General features: G+C 43.3%; 1 protein-coding gene across 1 annotated transcript in view; it reads right to left on the minus strand.

The window, feature by feature from the left end:
* The window catches only part of ABCC1 (ATP binding cassette subfamily C member 1 (ABCC1 blood group)), a 303,768-nt gene that overhangs the window by 53,422 nt on the left and 230,798 nt on the right, over positions 1–19,548 (minus strand). The window contains 1 exon segment of the mRNA XM_068244766.1: positions 5,885–6,008. Within this exon segment, the coding sequence (XP_068100867.1) occupies positions 5,885–6,008 (124 nt within the window).

The following is a 19,548-nucleotide window of genomic DNA, read 5'->3' on the forward strand; positions in this document are numbered from 1 at the left end:
CAGCATTATATTGTTCCAGCAGCATAAGAAGTTTGTTGCTGCAGCCGCCATTGTGCGTTCAGCATTATATTGTTCCAGCAGCATAAGAAGTTTGTCGCTGCAGCCGCCATTGTACGTTCAGCATTATATTGTTTCTGAGCCCCTCTATTGTTCCAGCAGCATAAGAAGTTTGTCGCTGCAGCCGCCATTGTGCGTTCAGCATTATTGCTTCTGAGCCCCTCTATTGTTCCAGCAGCATAAGAAGTTTGTTGCTGCAGCCGCCATTGTGCGTTCAGCATTATATTGTTCCAGCAGCATAAGAAGTTTGTTGCTGCAGCCGCCATTGTGCGTTCAGCATTATATTGTTCCAGCAGCATAAGAAGTTTGTTGCTGCAGCCGCCATTGTGCGTTCAGCATTATATTGTTCCAGCAGCATAAGAAGTTTGTCGCTGCAGCCGCCATTGTGCGTTCAGCATTATATTGTTCCAGCAGCATAAGAAGTTTGTTGCTGCAGCCTCCATTGTGCGTTCAGCATTATTGCTTCTGAGCCCCTCTATTGTTCCAGCAGCATAAGAAGTTTGTTGCTGCAGCCGCCATTGTGCGTTCAGCATTATATTGTTCCAGCAGCATAAGAAGTTTGTTGCTGCAGCCGCCATTGTGCGTTCAGCATTATATTGTTCCAGCAGCATAAGAAGTTTGTTGCTGCAGCCGCCATTGTGCGTTCAGCATTATATTGTTCCAGCAGCATAAGAAGTTTGTCGCTGCAGCCGCCATTGTACGTTCAGCATTATATTGTTTCTGAGCCCCTCTATTGTTCCAGCAGCATAAGAAGTTTGTCGCTGCAGCCGCCATTGTGCGTTCAGCATTATTGCTTCTGAGCCCCTCTATTGTTCCAGCAGCATAAGAAGTTTGTTGCTGCAGCCGCCATTGTGCGTTCAGCATTATATTGTTCCAGCAGCATAAGAAGTTTGTTGCTGCAGCCGCCATTGTGCGTTCAGCATTATATTGTTCCAGCAGCATAAGAAGTTTGTTGCTGCAGCCGCCATTGTGCGTTCAGCATTATATTGTTCCAGCAGCATAAGAAGTTTGTCGCTGCAGCCGCCATTGTACGTTCAGCATTATATTGTTTCTGAGCCCCTCTATTGTTCCAGCAGCATAAGAAGTTTGTCGCTGCAGCCGCCATTGTGCGTTCAGCATTATTGCTTCTGAGCCCCTCTATTGTTCCAGCAGCATAAGAAGTTTGTTGCTGCAGCCGCCATTGTGCGTTCAGCATTATATTGTTCCAGCAGCATAAGAAGTTTGTTGCTGCAGCCGCCATTGTGCGTTCAGCATTATATTGTTCCAGCAGCATAAGAAGTTTGTTGCTGCAGCCGCCATTGTGCGTTCAGCATTATATTGTTCCAGCAGCATAAGAAGTTTGTTGCTGCAGCCGCCATTGTGCGTTCAGCATTATATTGTTCCAGCAGCATAAGAAGTTTGTTGCTGCAGCCGCCATTGTGCGTTCAGCATTATATTGTTCCAGCAGCATAAGAAGTTTGTCGCTGCAGCCGCCATTGTACGTTCAGCATTATATTGTTTCTGAGCCCCTCTATTGTTCCAGCAGCATAAGAAGTTTGTCGCTGCAGCCGCCATTGTGCGTTCAGCATTATTGCTTCCGAGCCCCTCTATTGTTCCAGCAGCATAAGAAGTTTGTTGCTGCAGCCGCCATTGTGCGTTCAGCATTATATTGTTCCAGCAGCATAAGAAGTTTGTCGCTGCAGCCGCCATTGTACGTTCAGCATTATATTGTTTCTGAGCCCCTCTATTGTTCCAGCAGCATAAGAAGTTTGTCGCTGCAGCCGCCATTGTGCGTTCAGCATTATATTGCTTCTGAGCCCCTCTATTGTTCCAGCAGCATAAGAAGTTTGTCGCTGCAGCCGCCATTGTGCATTCAGCATTATATTGTTTCTGAGCCCCCCCATTGTTCCAGCAGCATAAGAAGTTTGTTGCTGCAGCCGCCATTGTGCGTTCAGCATTATATTGTTCCAGCAGCATAAGAAGTTTGTCGCTGCAGCCGCCATTGTGCGTTCAGCATTATATTGCTTCTGAGCCCCTCTATTGTTCCAGCAGCATAAGAAGTTTGTTGCTGCAGCCGCCATTGTGCGTTCAGCATTATATTGTTCCAGCAGCATAAGAAGCTTGTCGCTGCAGCCGCCATTGTACGTTCAGCATTATATTGTTTCTGAGCCCCTCTATTGTTCCAGCAGCATAAGAAGTTTGTCGCTGCAGCCGCCATTGTGCGTTCAGCATTATATTGCTTCTGAGCCCCTCTATTGTTCCAGCAGCATAAGAAGTTTGTCGCTGCAGCCGCCATTGTGCATTCAGCATTATATTGTTTCTGAGCCTCCCCATTGTTCCAGCAGCATAAGAAGTTTGTCGCTGCAGCCGCCATTGTGCGTTCAGCATTATATTGTTTCTGAGCCCCCCCATTGTTCCAGCAGCATAAGAAGTTTGTTGCTGCAGCCGCCATTGTGCGTTCAGCATTATTGCTTCTGAGCCCCTCTATTGTTCCAGCAGCATAAGAAGTTTGTTGCTGCAGCCGCCATTGTGCGTTCAGCATTATTGCTTCTGAGCCCCTCTATTGTTCCAGCAGCATAAGAAGTTTGTTGCTGCAGCCGCCATTGTGCGTTCAGCATTATATTGTTCCAGCAGCATAAGAAGTTTGTCGCTGCAGCCGCCATTGTACGTTCAGCATTATATTTGTTTCTGAGCCCCTCTATTGTTCCAGCAGCATAAGAAGTTTGTCGCTGCAGCCGCCATTGTGCGTTCAGCATTATATTGCTTCTGAGCCCCTCTATTGTTCCAGCAGCATAAGAAGTTTGTCACTGCAGTCCTCTCTATTGTGCCAATAGCAGGCGTTTTGTTTTATTTGTTTTCACCCTTGTCGCACACACGCAGGGTCTGTTCACATTTTAGGGGGGAAAAGTGGTGTTCTCTTTAATCCAGGACCACGGAATTGTAAGATTTATCTTTTCCTGATCAGTTTGTAGTTTGGCCTGCTTGGATTGTTATACCCCTGCCTGCACGTACACAGGGTCTGTCCACAATAAAAAAAAAGTGAGCTTGTTTGAATAATTGCAGTGTTTTTACTGAATTTTAGGCCAACATCTTTGTCAGATTTTTTTTCTGCAATACTGCAATACAATACAATTTATTTTATTGCATGTCATATCACTAATTTGGGATTTATTACTGCCTGAATTGTAGCGATCCAGTTGGCTTTAGTGACTGTGTGTAGTTTGTGTTCAGAACTGTGAAGGAGCGCATACACCGCTTTTTCATATTAGATTTTTTTTTCTGGCCAAATTTGCTAACATTCTATTTCAAATGGATACATTTTTAATTCAGAAACGAAAGCGGTCTGAGGAGGAGCCCAGTACAAGCTCAAATACCAGTGCTGGTGTCACCAGGAAATACAAAGACAGCTTTTTAGCATTTGGATTTACTTGGACAGGAGATGAAAGTCTACAGATTCCAATCTGCCTTGTTTGTGGTGAAAAATTAAGTAACGAATCACTTGTACCAAACAAGCTAAAAAGGCACTTAAAGACAAAACATGCTTATGCATATGAAAAACCACTACAATATTTTCAGCGTCTTCTTGCACAACAAAATAAATCTGCACAGAAAATGGTGAACCAAATGACCGTATCTGACAGAGCACTGGAAGCATCATACTTAGTTGCTGAGCTTGTTGCAAAAAAAATGAAACCGCATACAATTGCTGAAGAATTAATTTTACCAGCTTGTGAAACCATTGTAGAGACCATGTTGGGCAAAGATGCAGCTGCTGAAATTCGCAAGGTGCCATTATCAAACAATACTATTCACAGGCGAATTGGTGACATGTCTGGAGATATTGAAGATAATGTGAAAAATAAATTGCTGGTTGCTAAGAAATTTGCTCTTCAGATTGACGAAAGCACTGATGTGACATCCAATGCCAATTTACTTGGCTTTGGCAGATTTGTGGACGGTACAGAGATCATTGAGCAGTTCTTATTTTGTAGGAAGCTGGCTGAAAAAACCACTGGAAATAATATTTTTACATCCGTAAATTCCTTTTTAGAGGAAACCGGTCTAAAGTGGACTAACTGTTGTGCGGTCTGCACTGACGGTGCTCCGGCAATGACTGGGCGCTTTAAAGGTTTTGTGGCCCTTGTAAAGAGGGAAAACCCAAATGTTATTACTACTCATTGCTTTCTGCACCGTGAGGCTCTTGTGTCCAAAACTGTTGGCCCAGAGTTAAAAACTGTTCTTGATGAAGGTCATTAAAATGATCAACTATATTAAAGCTAACCCATTAAAAACTAGGATTTTTGAAAGGCTCTGTGAAGCAAAAGACTCTCCCCATAGGACTGTTTTATTGCACAATGATGTAAGATGGCTTTCACGTGGACGAATTTTAAATCGTTTTTTGGAACTCAAGCATGAACTGCTGGAGTTCTTGTCTACTGAGAAACCGGCCTTTCAGGAAAAGATCAATGACAAGACCTGGTGCTTGAAATTAGCATACCTGTCTGATATATTTTTAAAATTCAACAATTTAAACACTAGCATGCAAGGTCCAAAAGAAAATTTAATAACATCTGCAGATAAGATTAAAGGTTTCTCTCGGAAACTACAGTCCTGGAAACAATCAGTGGCAAAGGGGGATCTCTGCAATTTTCCTTCAGTTGTTCAAATGGCTGCAGACACTTCTGACCACTCAGTTTTGGTTGACATTATTATGAACCATTTGTCATCTTTGGAAGCAGCAGTTCAGCATTATTTTCCTTCTTTATCTACTGAAGGTATTGAGTGGGTGATTGCTCCTTTTTCCAGCAGTTCTGTTGATAATGCACAAGAACTTACTCCTCAACAAAAGGATGAGCTTCTGGACTTGTCTTCAGACACCACTCTAAAGAAAAAGATGGAAGAATGCACCCTAACTCAATTCTGGCTTACTGTTCAAGATGAGTATTCCTCAAATTCTGACAAAGCCATTGATTTATTATTGCCATTTTCCACTTCATATTTGTGTGAGCAGGCATTTTCAGCTCTGAACACCATCAAGTCCAAAACTAGATCACGGCTCATTGATGTAGAAATGGAGTTACGGGTGTGTCTGTCAAAAATTAGGCCGCGGTTACAAAAATTGTGTTCTTCCCATCAGGCCCAGCTTTCCCACTGATTCTTTAATCATATTTATGAAAAGATCTAGCCCTCATTTTAAAGTGTATTCTAAAACATGCACTCTATTGATTTTCTGTTTATTGACCTTATTTTTCTATCAATATGTAACGTGTCACATATATCTGAATATTTGGCGTGATGTGACGTGTCACGGAAATCTGAATGTTTGCCAAGATGTGTCACGACCTGGAAAAGGTTGGGAACCGCTGGTCTATGCCAACTATTTATGACTTGTATTGCTCCAAACCATCACTAAATTCATGTGTTTTCTATGAAAGAAATATCTATTTTCCCTTGATTACGTTTTTTGAATTTTTGCTATTAAGTAAAAGCATTTGCAGAACTGTAAAAACTTTTGTGTTTCCTGGATTTAATTTACCCTCCCACATATTTACTAAAATATTACATCAGCAAGGACTTAATGCAGCCCCTAACACTGTGTTACTATAGCTCTGCTTGCAACTGAGAAAGCTGACTGTTTAAGTCACCAAGACAGGGTTGTCATGGATTAAACTGGAGGATATAGTTAGTTAGGAGGCAGAATATACTAATACAAATATTACCACTTAGTTGGAAAAAAATGGGACGTTAGATGAACACTAAATGATGGATGTTTAGGTCAACATGATGCAGCAGCCTTCGTATTTACCCCTGGTATATGATTCCTATAATAAAGGAAAAGTAGCCTCACCCGTCCAGTTTTGGCCTTGTCAGCCTCGGTTAGCTTCCAGTCCTCCTTTTCACCTCCTGATTTCTGGAGGTCAGCAGTACTGTTTTGGTGTGTGGACTTTGTTTCAGACGAAGCACTAAGTTGTCTGTATAGTGAAGAAAGAATCAAACATTAAATCAAATTTTTTTTAGAAATGAATCAAGTAAAAGTGCTTCAAAATGCACTTCCAGAATCCATTTCAACTGCAATTCTGGGGGCAGGACCAATGTGGGATACAGGACTTATGATCCTACAGTTGGTCTTTCCAAGAGTTTGCTATAACTAGTGGAAGAGGAAACTGATAGAGTAAGAGGAAGCTTTGCTGCTCAATGAGACCTCATTTAGTTGCAACCTGTAGGATCTGGTTAGGTTTATCAGAACTTCCACTGCATGTTAGGGGCTAAGCATCCATACTCACAATACAAAAATAAAAAGCACCTTGCATGGAAATGTTTCCTAGGTCAGTACAATTTCTGCATATGGCAAGACTAAGTAAACAGAAGATCATTTTATAGTCTCCAAAGTATTAAAAGTAACAGGTGTTAAATGTTTGCTACTTGGCTACAGTTGACGTGTATATATAAAACACTATGCTGCCACTTGTGCTGGCATCCATCTCAGAGACGGGCGCAATCACTTTTGCGGATGAGAGTTGGCATCCAAATCCCCCAGCAGTGCCAACATGCAGCTACAGGGATTCAGATGCATCATCCCCCAAAATGCTGCTGACTCTTTGTTTTATCCCGGTATATGAATTCTGAAGCAGTCTATTGATTTTTTTTTTTTAAATCAGCCTTTATTAAACAGTTTGAACCAAACATCAAAGTGTCAACATTGTTTTGACAGACTATGCAGCAGTACAAGTTTGACTTATAAAGTATCAAACATCAAATCTCAAGATACCTTGGCAGTACTTCAGTGCGAACAAACAACAGTTGTTTATCTAAAACATCACTGTCAGTACAAAACTTACATATCCCCTACAGAGATGTCATACATAAAAGGTTTTTTATTGGACTGGGTCTAAGACCTTAATTCCCACCCTTATTTTCAAATCTAAAGGTGGCCACACACGATACAATAAAATTATCCAATTTTACGGTAATTCGATAAAAACGACCGGATCTCCCAAAAAAAATCGAAAGCTTTTTTTTTCATTAGACTGAAAAATCCGATCGGATTTCCCGGTTTCTTCAATTTTAATCGATCCGGGAATGCCAGATATTTTTCTTCAATCTTTCTAAAGATTGTATGGTGTGTGTTGGATTGTCAATTTATTAATATACATACCCTAGCAATTTTGTCAGAGTTTCCAATCATTTTTAGCATATTTGGAGGAAAAATTGAACATAGGTGTTTGGTACATTGGTCATATTTTTGAAAGGTTACAATCAGTCAGAAAAATTAATTGCAATTCTTAAATTGAACAGATATTTAAAAAATTGTATGGTGTGTGGCCACCTTTAGCTAGATCCAGAGAACAATCTATCCTGTATTAAGGAGAACTAAGGGAGACCCGGGGTATCCAACCGGGCCGCCTAAATCATATCAAATTTCTGCGGAGCCTTTCTATGTAGATACATTACCTTTTCCATTTTTAAATATGCATTGACCTGTTTAATCCAAGTGTCAACAGTTGGTGCATTTGGGTCTTTCCATATCGTTAAAATTAATTTCCTAGCTTGCAGTCTATTGATTTTAATATGCTTTGATTATGCTTATGAATTTGCAAGCAGGGAAACTTAGGCTAGAGAACTTTTACACTTAATCAGTTGCTCTCAGTTATAACTGGAAGAAAACGGATTTCCAAAGTAAGTTTTCCTATGGCACAGTTTCCACTATATGCGTTTTAACTGAAAGCTTTTTCACAATGCACTGCTATGAAAAAAACGCATTCCAATGCGTACTAACGCATAGCAAAGCATTAAAGGAATACTTAAGGCAAAAAAAAAAAAAAAAAGAGATTTACTCACCCGGGGCATCCCTCAGCCCCCCGAAGCTGGATGGTGCCCTCGCAGCCCCGCTCCGATCGTCCTGTCCCCGCCGGCGGCTACTTCCGGTTTGGCGACAGCCGCCGACAGGCTGGGAACGCGGCTGTTTTTCCGCGTTCCCAGCCGCTGCTATCACTCTCTATGCTGCTATAGCGTATATATATATACGCTATAGCAGCATAGAGGGTGATGGCAGCGGCTGGGAACGCGGAAAATCAGCCGCGTTCCCAGCCTGTCGGCGGCTGTCGCCGAACCGGAAGTAGACGCCGGCGGGGACAGGACGATCAGAGCGGGGCTGCGAGGGCACCATCCAGCTTCGGGGGGCTGAGGGATGCCCTGGGTGAGAATCTCATTTTTTTTTTTTGCCTTAAGTATTCCTTTAAGTGTAAAAGGGCTCTGAGGGTCCGTTCACACTATGCACATTGCTTTGTGATAGGATCACAACACAACAGTGCTGAAAAGCCAAAATTGTGCGTTAGACATTAGATGCTGCCATACAATGAAGCATAAAGTACAATGAAAGTATTCCTCAATGCCACTGTAAACGCACATTGTCCAGTAAACACACAACATGCCCCCGATGTACCATAATCAATGCATCGCGTTGCAAACAAATGAGTTGTCGATTGCAACATATTCAGAGGGAAAGGGCCTTAAATTAGCAGTGCCCATTAGGAATATCGTTATCTACCAGTAGATTCCAAAGGACTTCTGGGTAGATTCCACACCACCCGCCTGAGTGACAAAAGCCCCGTATTCTGTCTCTGACTTAAAGGGACACTTAAGTCAAACAAAAAAAATGAGTTTTACTCACCTGGGGCTTCCAATAGCCCCCTGCAGCTGTCCGGTGCCCTCGCCGTCTCCATCCGATCCTCCTGGCCCTGCCGGCAGCCACTTCCTGTTTCGGTGACAGGAGCTGACAGGCTGGGGACGCGAGTGATTCTTCGCGTTCCCAGACACAGTAGCACCCTTTATGCTGCTATATGGTATATGATACATGCTGTAGCAGCATAGATGGCGCTATTGTGGCCAGGAACGCGAAGAATCACTCGCGTCCCCAGCCTGTCAGCTCCTGTCACCGAAACAGGAAGTGGCTGCCGGCGGGGCCAGGAGGATCGGATGGAGACGGCGAGGGCACCGGACAGCTGCAGGGGGCTATTGGAAGCCCCAGGTGAGTAAAACTCATTTTTTTTTGTTTGACTTAAGTGTCCCTTTAAAGAGGAACTCCAGTGAAAATAACGTAATGAAAAAAAAGTGCTTCATTTTTACAATAATAATGTATAAAAATTTTTTTTAACAAATCATTTTTATTCTTTTTGTAAAAAAAACAAGAACCAATACAAGGTACACGAGAAAGGACAGAGAAAACATACATAGTATAAGGTACCATGCTCCCACATGTGGGAAATTATAACAGCAGTATTGTACATATGTTACGTTCTTCCAATAACCCAGGTAATAACAAGTACCAAACACTCAGTTTCCCCTTTTGGGGTGCATTGCTAGGATATTTCACATGCAGGTACCATCATATCTGCAAGGAGTCAACCATGGTTTAGGAGCAACACATGAATATACATTGGGGGCACAGTGACCAGAAGAGGTTAGAGGAAGGGGAGGAAGAAGTAAGAAGGGGAAGAGGGAAAAGGAGGGAAGAAAACGAACGACTCTGGGCCCATCCCCGGCCACACCTCAGGAGGCCGCAAGTAGTCCTACTCAGTATCTGTAGTAGATCAGGAGGATATGTACCTTAACCGTTCACCTCGTTCGAGCCTGTGGTTTGTATATTGTCACACCAAGGTGTCCAGATTTTGTAAAATCTTTGTGGGCAGTTGCGGTTTTTATATGTTAATTGGTATAGTGGGAGGGCTCGATTAACGGTACGCTTCCACATATTTAGGGAGGGAGCGGCATCTCCTTTCCAAACTCTTAGGATCTCTTTGCGTGCATAAAAGCAGAGAATACGAATTAAGTATTGTACGTACTTATTGCATGAGGGTTCTTCAAATAGCCCTAGCAGCGCTAGCTTGAGCGTGCGATCAAAGTGTGCCTCTGTTATTTCATTTATAGTAGTGAATATATCTGTCCAAAATATCTGTATCTTGCCACATTCCCAGAACATGTGGAAGAAAGTACCATTCTCGGCAGAGCACTTCTGGCAGAGCGCGTCATTATTGTCACAAATATTGTGCATCCGGACAGGAGTTAAGTAGGTTCTATGGAGAAATTTGACTTGAATTAACCTGTCCCTAGCTGAGATTGGAAGTTTTACTAAATCCTCCAGAACATCTTCCCAGTCTGTATTGTCTAGTCCTGGAATGTCAATGTTCCATTTTTCTTGGCATCGAAGAATTTTTTCGCCATTTTTGGATAAAAGGGCTGAGTATAGCACTGATAGGGGTTTATCTAGGTGTGCTGTGAGAAGAGTATTCTCAAGAGCATGTACACCCAACGTAGGGGCTCCACCAGAGTACTGTGCCGCGAACGCATGTCTTAGCTGTAGGTAACGAAAAAACATCTTATTTGTAAGGGAGTACATTTGTTTCATCTCGTTGAATGTTAGGAGCGACCCATCTTTTATAATATGTTGTATATGTTTAATTCCCGCCCTAGCCCAGATCACAGGCTCTGGTATTTGTGTAAAGTGTGGGAGATTAGGATTATCCCAGATAGGAGTATATAGAGACACACTTTCATCCACACCCAAAAACCTAGCTGTATCGGACCATACCCTGCACACTGTCCGCATCGGGATCGTACATCTATCATCATTTGTGGTGCCTCTATATATTAAGAGGGTAAGCCTTTCATATGATCTCAGGCATGCCGCCTCCACCACTACCGCAGGATTGTAGCTGTCTTGGCCAAGCCACCATCTGGCTGTGACTAGTACTGCAGCATAATAATATAGTTGCATATTGGGAAGGGCCAGGCCACCTTGATCTATGGGTAGTTGTAGAGTGCTAAGGGCAATTTTAGGGGTCTGGCCTGTCCATATGAAAGTTGAGATTAAGGAGTGCAAGTTTTTAAAGAATTTTTTGGGAAGAATAATAGGCGTGTTCCGGAGAACGTATAGAAATTTTGGTAAGAAGATCATTTTAAAGATGTTAATTTTCCCAATGAGCGAGAGCGGTAGGTGCTTCCATGCCTGGGATTTTTTCCGGAAGGCCTCCACTACTGGATTGATATTAAGAGTATATTAGTCAGATATTGAGTTTGTCACCCCTATGCCTAAATATTTGAATTCAGAGACCCATTGCAGCTGACTAAAGGAGGTATCAGGACGAAATTTGTTCAGTGGCATGATGACAGACTTATCTTGGTTAACTCTAAGACCCGAAAACAAGCCAAATGTGGTGATTATTTCCAAGGCCCCAGTTAAGGAATGCTCAGGATCATTTAGGTAGAGTAAGGTATCATCAGCATAAAGGGAGATCCTTTCTTCGATATTTCCCACTGAGATTCCCCGAATTTGATCTGAGCTTCGTATAAGAATGGCCATAGGCTCAATGGCCAAGGCAAGGGGAAAGCGGACACCCCTGACGGGTACCGCGATGTAATCGGAACGAGTCTGATATAGTGTTCCCTGTTCGGATTTTAGCCGTGGGGGCAGAGTATAAGGCCTGAACCCATTTGATAAAGTTAGTGCCAAAGCCGTATCTATTCAGGGTCTCCCATAAGTAGGGCCATTCCACCGAATCAAAGGCCTTCTCGGTGTCCAGCGAGGCAACAATCCTACGTCCGGGCACCGAGGAGGATAAGGAGATGTTGGTGAAAAGCCTGCGCAGATTTATATCTGTGCCTTTGTTGGGCATGAAGCCCGACTGATCGCTATGTATTAAGGAAGTTATTAATTTAATTCTATTAGCAAGTATTTTGGCTAGAATCTTGGCATCGGTGTTGAGTAGTGAAATTGGCCTATAGGATCCACATCGGGTTGGATCTTTCCCTGGCTTCAGAATCAATATTATGATTGCTTCCGAGAAGGAGGTAGGCAGGGGGTGACCCTCCAGAACGTTATTAAATAAGGAGCATAGTTTGGGGGCTAATATGTCAGCGTAGCACTGATAGAACTCCGAGGGTAAGCCGTCTGAACCAGGGGTTTTACTGGGTTTGAGGCCAGCTATTGCTGCTTGAACCTCTTCGATGGAAATTGTTTTGTCGAGGGTGGTTATGTCTTGTTCTGACAGGGAAGGGGTGTCGATATTGGTCAGGTATACGTTTAGTTCCTCTTGAGAGTAATGAGCCTTGGAAGAGTAAAGCTTTTGGTAGAAGGTCATAAAGGCTTCATTTATCTGCTCTGGGTTGATCTGAAGAAGATTGTTATGATCAAGGATTACCGGGATAGCAGTGGGAATACCGGTGTCTTTGGACAGCCAAGCCAGCAACTTACTGTTTTTATCTCCAAACTCAAAAATACGCTGCGTTTGGTGTAGCAGGGCACTCTTGGTTAGCGATATTTGAGCAAGTCTCCATTGCCTGACTAATTGTTGCCAGGACCTCCAGGTTTCAGGAGTATTTAATTGTATAAAGACTTTTTCAGCTTCTTTGGCCTGTACCTCCAGGTTTAGGATATGCGCTCTAGAATTAGCTTTGTAGGCTTTAAGTTCTGTCATGTACTGACCCCTGACAACTGCTTTCCCTGCATCCCAAACGATTGGATCTGAAGTGGAGCCTGCATTTATATCCCAATAGTTGCGTATGGCATGTGAGATTTGGGGCTGGATAAGAAGCTCGTTAATGTAAAACCTAGATATTCTCCACAGTCTATCCTTGGGTCTAGAAGAGACAGTCAGTGTAAGTAAGATGGGGGCATGGTCGGATATACCCGATGGTAGAATATCGATACCCTGAACTTGGGACAGTATGGGAGGAGTGGCAAAGGCCAGGTCAATACGAGACAGAGTGGTGTGCAGACGAGAAGCAGGTACAGTGGAGGAAATAATTATTTGACCCCTCACTGATTTTGTAAGTTTGTCCAATGACAAAGAAATGAAAAGTCTCAGAACAGTATCATTTCAATAGTAGGTTTATTTTAACAGTGGCAGATAGCACATCAAAACGAAAATCGAAAAAATAACCTTAAATAAAAGATAGCAACTGATTTGCATTTCATTGAGTGAAATAAGTTTTTGAACCCCTACCAACCATTAAGAGTTCTGGCTCCCACAGAGTGGTTAGACACTTCTACTCAATTAGTCACCCTCATTAAGGACACCTGTCTTAACTAGTCACCTGTATAAAAGACACCTGTCCACAGAATCAATCAATCAAGCAGACTCCAAACTCTCCAACATGGGAAAGACCAAAGAGCTGTCCAAGGATGTCAGAGACAAAATTGTAGACCTGCACAAGGCTGGAATGGGCTACAAAACCATTAGCAAGAAGCTGGGAGAGAAGGTGACAACTGTTGGTGCGATTGTTCGAAAATGGAAGGAGCACAAAATGACCATCAATCGACCTCGCTCTGGGGCTCCACGCAAGATCTCACCTTGTGGGGTGTCAATGGTTCTGAGAAAGGTGAAAAAGCATCCTAGAACTACACGGGAGGAGTTAGTGAATGACCTCAAATTAGCAGGGACCACAGTCACCAAGAAAACCATTGGAAACACATTACACCGCAATGGATTAAAATCCTGCAGGGCTCGCAAGTTCCCCCTGCTCAAGAAGGCACATGTGCAGGCCCGTCTGAAGTTTGCCAATGAACACCTGAATGATTCTGTGAGTGACTGGGAGAAGGTGCTGTGGTCTGATGAGACCAAAATAGAGCTCTTTGGCATTAACTCAACTCGCTGTGTTTGGAGGAAGAAAAATGCTGCCTATGACCCCCAAAACACCGTCCCCACCGTCAAGCATGGGGGTGGAAACATTTTGCTTTGGGGGTGTTTTTCTGCTAAGGGCACAGGACAACTTAATCGCATTAACGGGAAAATGGACGGAGCCATGTATTGTGAAATCCTGAACGACAACCTCCTTCCCTCTGCCAGGAAACTGAAAATGGGTCGTGGATGGGTGTTCCAGCACGACAATGACCCAAAACATACAGCAAAGGCAACAAAAGAGTGGCTCAAGAAGAAGCACATTAAGGTCATGGAGTGGCCTAGTCAGTCTCCGGACCTTAATCCAATAGAAAACCTATGGAGGGAGCTCAAGCTTAGAGTTGCACAGAGACAGCCTCGAAACCTTAGGGATTTAGAGATGATCTGCAAAGAGGAGTGGACCAACATTTCTTGGTCATCAATTGGTCATCAATTACAAGAAACGTTTGACCTCTGTGCTTGCAAACAAGGGTTTTTCCACTAAGTATTAAGTCTTTTATTGTTAGAGGGTTCAAAAACATATTTCACTCAATGAAATGCAAATCAGTTGCTATCTTTTATTTAAGGTTATTTTTTCGATTTTCGTTTTGATGTGCTATCTGCCACTGTTAAAATAAACCTACCATTGAAATGATACTGCTCTGAGACTTTTCATTTCTTTGTCATTGGACAAACTTACAAAATCAGTGAGGGGTCAAATAATTATTTCCTCCACTGTATATGCCCTCTCCAAAGGAGGTTTCCATCTCCATAGATCGTGTAAATGATTCCCTTCAGCCCATAGTTTCAAGTCACTACCATCCCTGGTAGAACTACTGGTTCTGTCTAGCGAGGAGTCCATGGTTAGGTTAAAATCGTTAAAAAATTTGTTTATTTACTGGTGGTGGTATATACACTCCCACAAGTATATACTCAAGACCATAAAGTTCAAAGTTAAGTAAAACAAACCGTCCCTGGTCATCACAGTATGAGTCTAGTATTCGCAGTGGAACAGACTTATGGATAAGTATAGAGACTCCTCTGGAATATGAGGAGTATGTAGAGTGATAATACTGTGAGACCCATGGACGCTTAAGTGACATGATCTTGTTACCTATCAGATGTGTTTCAAGTAGAATACATACATGTGGAGTGTATCGTTTAAGATAATTAAAGACTAAGGATCGTTTAATTTTAGAACCCAGACCCCTTGTGTTCCAACTTAAACACTTAAGTGTATCCATTAATGATGCATAGTTGTATAAGTGCAGCCCAGGACATGATGATGTTACACTTCCTGTGCGGGCAGGGGAGGAGCCCAGAGTCAAAGGAAAGAAGGAGGGAAAGAAACATACAAAGACACATAAACCCTAACCCCACCCACCCTACATCTCTTACCAAACCCATAGGAAAGAGCATGTCTGCACCCGAACTTGTACCAACTGTTGCGGAGGTAGCTAAATAAACAAACAACGAGAGCTACCTCCGTGGGGAAGCGGATTATGTGAGGGGGGACCGCCGCCCGGATCTCTCAGCTCATGTGAGCTGAGGGCACAAATCTTGTGTTAAACACTGTGAACAGGAGTAGTAATATCAGCTGCTATAGCGGTATACAATTGGATACAAAAGGCAGGAGCTGAACCTAATGCCCATCTCACATATTTCATATTTATTAAAAACAGGAGATAGATATAGGAGATCTAAGTCATTGTCTTATCTTATTTAAAGTTATAGTTATAAAGCCTGGTGTGCATGCCCCCGACTAGATTGCCACTGAGGAGTGTATTTGGCCCGTTTTAGGGAAACCATAAAGTTAGAAGCTACTACCAGCCCTATATGGTGCTCCCTCTGGCTTACAGGTATTAAGGATAGCTTAGACAACAAAATTCTGTGTAGACGTTGTTACCCATGACTGTACGGGAAAAACCTGCTGAGCCATGGGATGGCGTTATATGTGTTCTCTACCTATATTGGTGTTGTAGTGACCTCTACTGGACGTAAAAGTAGTAGCCGCTTGTATGGTGCATATTATAGTGAGCTGTCTGTATAGTAGCAAGGCGAAATATAGCACTGCCCAGGGCTAGCCGATTAGGGGAGAGTTCTCACAGTCCCCGAAGATGCCAAGCTGCAAGGGACTAAGGTTTCTAAGCACAACTGTGTATTGCTAAACAGGGATAAGGTGCACAGATGAGCAGAAAATACCGTGGGTATATGAAGTATGTGTACCCAGCTAACCATTGATCTTATCAGGTTGTCAGATATTACAACCCTCGAGGTGCATTCCGGGGATATTGACCCGCTTTGATAAAAGGGCTATATATAGCTATATGTCGTCAGTGTCTGACTAGCACTAAAACGTGTATGTATAGGGCTTAATAACGATACATAGCATCAATAATCAGTGTTAGGCAGGTTATTCCCATAGGAAACATATAAGGAGAAAGTATGAGAGGCAGGGTCTAATGCATTACCATAACATAAGAGCAGCAAATTATGTATAAGTAACAATTGCGCTCCGTGTGAGCGAACGCCCCAAGAGCCAGACAGCAGTTAAGGTTATAGTTTTAGCAAAGGAATACTCAGGAGTGTATTAATCATTTAGAGCATTATATAGGAGACAGATAAACATCTCCATCTTCGTTGCAGAAGTCTAGAGTTTCTGAGGAATATGTCTAGGTCTCGAGGCACTCCCCCCCACAGAGCCCTCAAAAGACAGTCCCCTATTGTCACAATGAACTGAGGCAAAATGTACTGTACATGCAGACACTTGTTCCTAAAGCGATTGTACGCCCATACATTTCCCCATTGTGCACCCCAAGGCAATACCGTACATTATTCTGTTTAGTCTTAGCAAAAGTACTGGCAGCAAGGAACGTCACAGAGGTTAGAGAGCCTCTCCCCCAGCATTCACTCTATGTAGCCTGCGCCCTGCCGCCAAGGACCAGGGGGAAGAAGTACATCCAATATGGCGCACACTCCCCCCAGCCATTGGCGGGAAGGCAGACAGCATCACCAATCATCCAGCACAAACCGGTCACACAGTCCCACAACAATTAGACGGTGTTATACTGAGCTGAAAAAGCCATAGCCCAGCCCACACAGGACATATTACAAGAGCGGAGAAGAATCACCCCACAGTAGCAACCACAGCACACGAGGCATTATATATCTAGTTAACTCACTCCTATTATAAAACACTAACATGTTAAGTGATATAACTACCGTAGAAGGGGTTAGTAGACTATAACAGTACGTTAGGCTCTTCCGTACATGTAGAGTTCAGTTTACAAGGTACCCCAGCAGTATATGTGCTGTCATACCGTAGTCCACATCTTAAAACGGTAGATAACAACCCTGAAAAACAACATGACCTCCGCCGATGGCGGAAATAAAAGATGAAAAGGGAGAAAGTTCCAAAACAACAGGGAGTAGAACTGTAGTTATAATAGTATATGTTCCAATAGGGCCCCTCTCCATATCGTGAGCCGTAGGGTATTATTAAGAGATAAGTTCCCTCTTATATCCAGTGTTGTGGCTTAGAACAGAGTTATGTGAGGGAGGAGATCCGCCATATTTGAGCTGGCCCTAGGGGATCAACCGAAAATATAGCTGACAATGTTCGTACTTACAGTTCCGGAGGCAATAAAAGAGTAAAAATAACATTCATTCCGGTAGAGGAGGTAGGGATTCGATCCAGGTCATGGCTGCTTCAGGAGTTTCAAAGAATTTAGATTCTTCCTCATATTCCACCCGCAGCTTGGCAGGAAAGAGCATGGCATATGAAATTTTCCGATCCCGCAGTTTCAGCTTGACTTTAGCAAAGGACTGCCGTTGTTTGTGTCTCGTTTGTAAAGTCCGGGAATATCATTAGCCTTTGGTTCTCGAAAATCAGCTCTCCCACCTTCCTAGCCGCAGTGAGGATGTTGTCCCGGTCTTTATAATTTAAGATTTTAAAGATTAGAGCTCGGGGTGGAGCACCTGGTGGATTCCTCTTGTTTGTAATCCTGTGTGCCCTCTCGATCACAAAGAAAGGCGAGAAGGTGTCGTCTGGGAGAAGACGCCGTAGTAGTTTCTCTACATAGTCAGGAACGTCTTTCCCCTCACTGCCCTCTGGGAGACCGAGGAGGCGAAGATTATTCCGCCTGTTCCTGTTTTTGGAATCTACTGCCCTATCCTCCAGTGCTTTCAGGCGGCGCTGCATGGCAGGGATATCAGTGCCATGTGCTCTGACCGCTCGGTGTCTGAGGTACGTCTCTCAATTTCGCTCAGCCTTTCACGAATATTAGACATGTCCTGTCTTAGCAGGCCCATGCCAGCATCCAGGTGATCTATTTTTACTGTTAATGTAGATTGGCAGGTTTGTATGGCGTCCATAATAGTGCTCACGTAGGGCGGGAGAGACTCCGGTTCCCCCTCCTCCATGTTAGGATCTGCTTCCTTGCCGGTCTTGCCTTTGGTGTTCTGGGCAGGCAGCGGCGTGTCCGACGTCTTATTCTTGTCGCCTTTGTCCCCCTTGGTCTGTTTGCTACGTTGGGACATGGCCGGGGTATCGTACGGGTGGTACCGAGAAGTTGAGGGTTTCTCTCGTGTCGGGCCTGCAGCGTCGTCCTGGTCAGGGGAAGCAGTGCGGATTCCTTCGGATTTCTCCGGCGGAGAGTCACACCCGTGCTCCAGGATGCAGCCGGGTGAGTGTCCGGTGATACAGGATACTTTTGGTATAGGTTTGCCCGTGTTTAAGTAGCTATGTTAGGGAGAAGCATACACCCAGGCAGCGGAGCTCCACACCACGTGTCCGCTCAGGTCGCCATGTTAACCACGCCCCCAATAATGTATAAATTAGTCAGTGTTCGTCCATTCTAAAATCCTTCCTCTCCCCAATTTACATTCTGACATTTATCACACGGTGACATTTTTACTGCTGGCAGGTGATGTCAATGGAAGGAGATGCTGCTTGCTTTTTTGGCTTTTGGAAACAGCTGTAAACAGCTGTTATTTCCCACAAAGCAACAAGACTCCCACACAGTGTGATATCAGAACCATGGTCCTGACTTCACAGTGTGGGAGGGGTTTCACCACAATATCAGCCATACAGAGCCACCTGATGATCCGTTTGAGAAAAGGAAAAGATTTCTCATGGGAAGGGGGTATCAGCTACTGATTGGGATGAAGTTCAATTCTTGGTTACGGTTTTTCTTTAAATGAGCTTAGTGTGATTTGCTGTCCTGAAGTTTTGTATAGAGGATGATGTTGCAAGATGTGGTGCCATACATTTAAAAGCATTATGTGCTACTGCAGATTACAATTTTGCCAGACACTGAGCAGGATATTGTAATCATGATTTTGTGACACTATTTGGTCAAGTAATATTCTATTTGGCTTACTGAGGAGGACTCTATGATATGCATCTAATTGATGGTCAGCTTGTGGAAATCACTGATGGACTACCGCAGTGCATGTGCTGCAGTCATGGCTTGCATATGTAGGTATGTTTCTACCTGGTAGATCCACCTTCAAGGTAGTGTACAAGCTGAAAAAGTGTAGACACCACTGCACTAAGGGTTTTAGTATTAGTATATTCAAGTATTACCCTCCAGTATATGAATTAGAATTATCTAAAGGTGGCTGGCTCGTGCCAATAGGTGACACGCTAGAACATGGTATTGCCCAGGAAATAGAACACATTGGGAATGATTCACAAAGCTTTATCACCTGTTTTCACCTTATCTATGTTACATTTTTAAGCTTCCAAAGAGTAAAAATATAATTTAATTAAGGTAAGAAAAGCAATAAAAAGCAAAAAAAAAAGCTTTCACGTTTTATTGCTCGCTCATACAACCTACCACCTAAATGAATTTTG

The sequence above is a fragment of the Hyperolius riggenbachi genome, chromosome 7 (genome assembly GCF_040937935.1).
Source record: "Hyperolius riggenbachi isolate aHypRig1 chromosome 7, aHypRig1.pri, whole genome shotgun sequence".
Lineage (NCBI taxonomy): Eukaryota > Metazoa > Chordata > Amphibia > Anura > Hyperoliidae > Hyperolius > Hyperolius riggenbachi.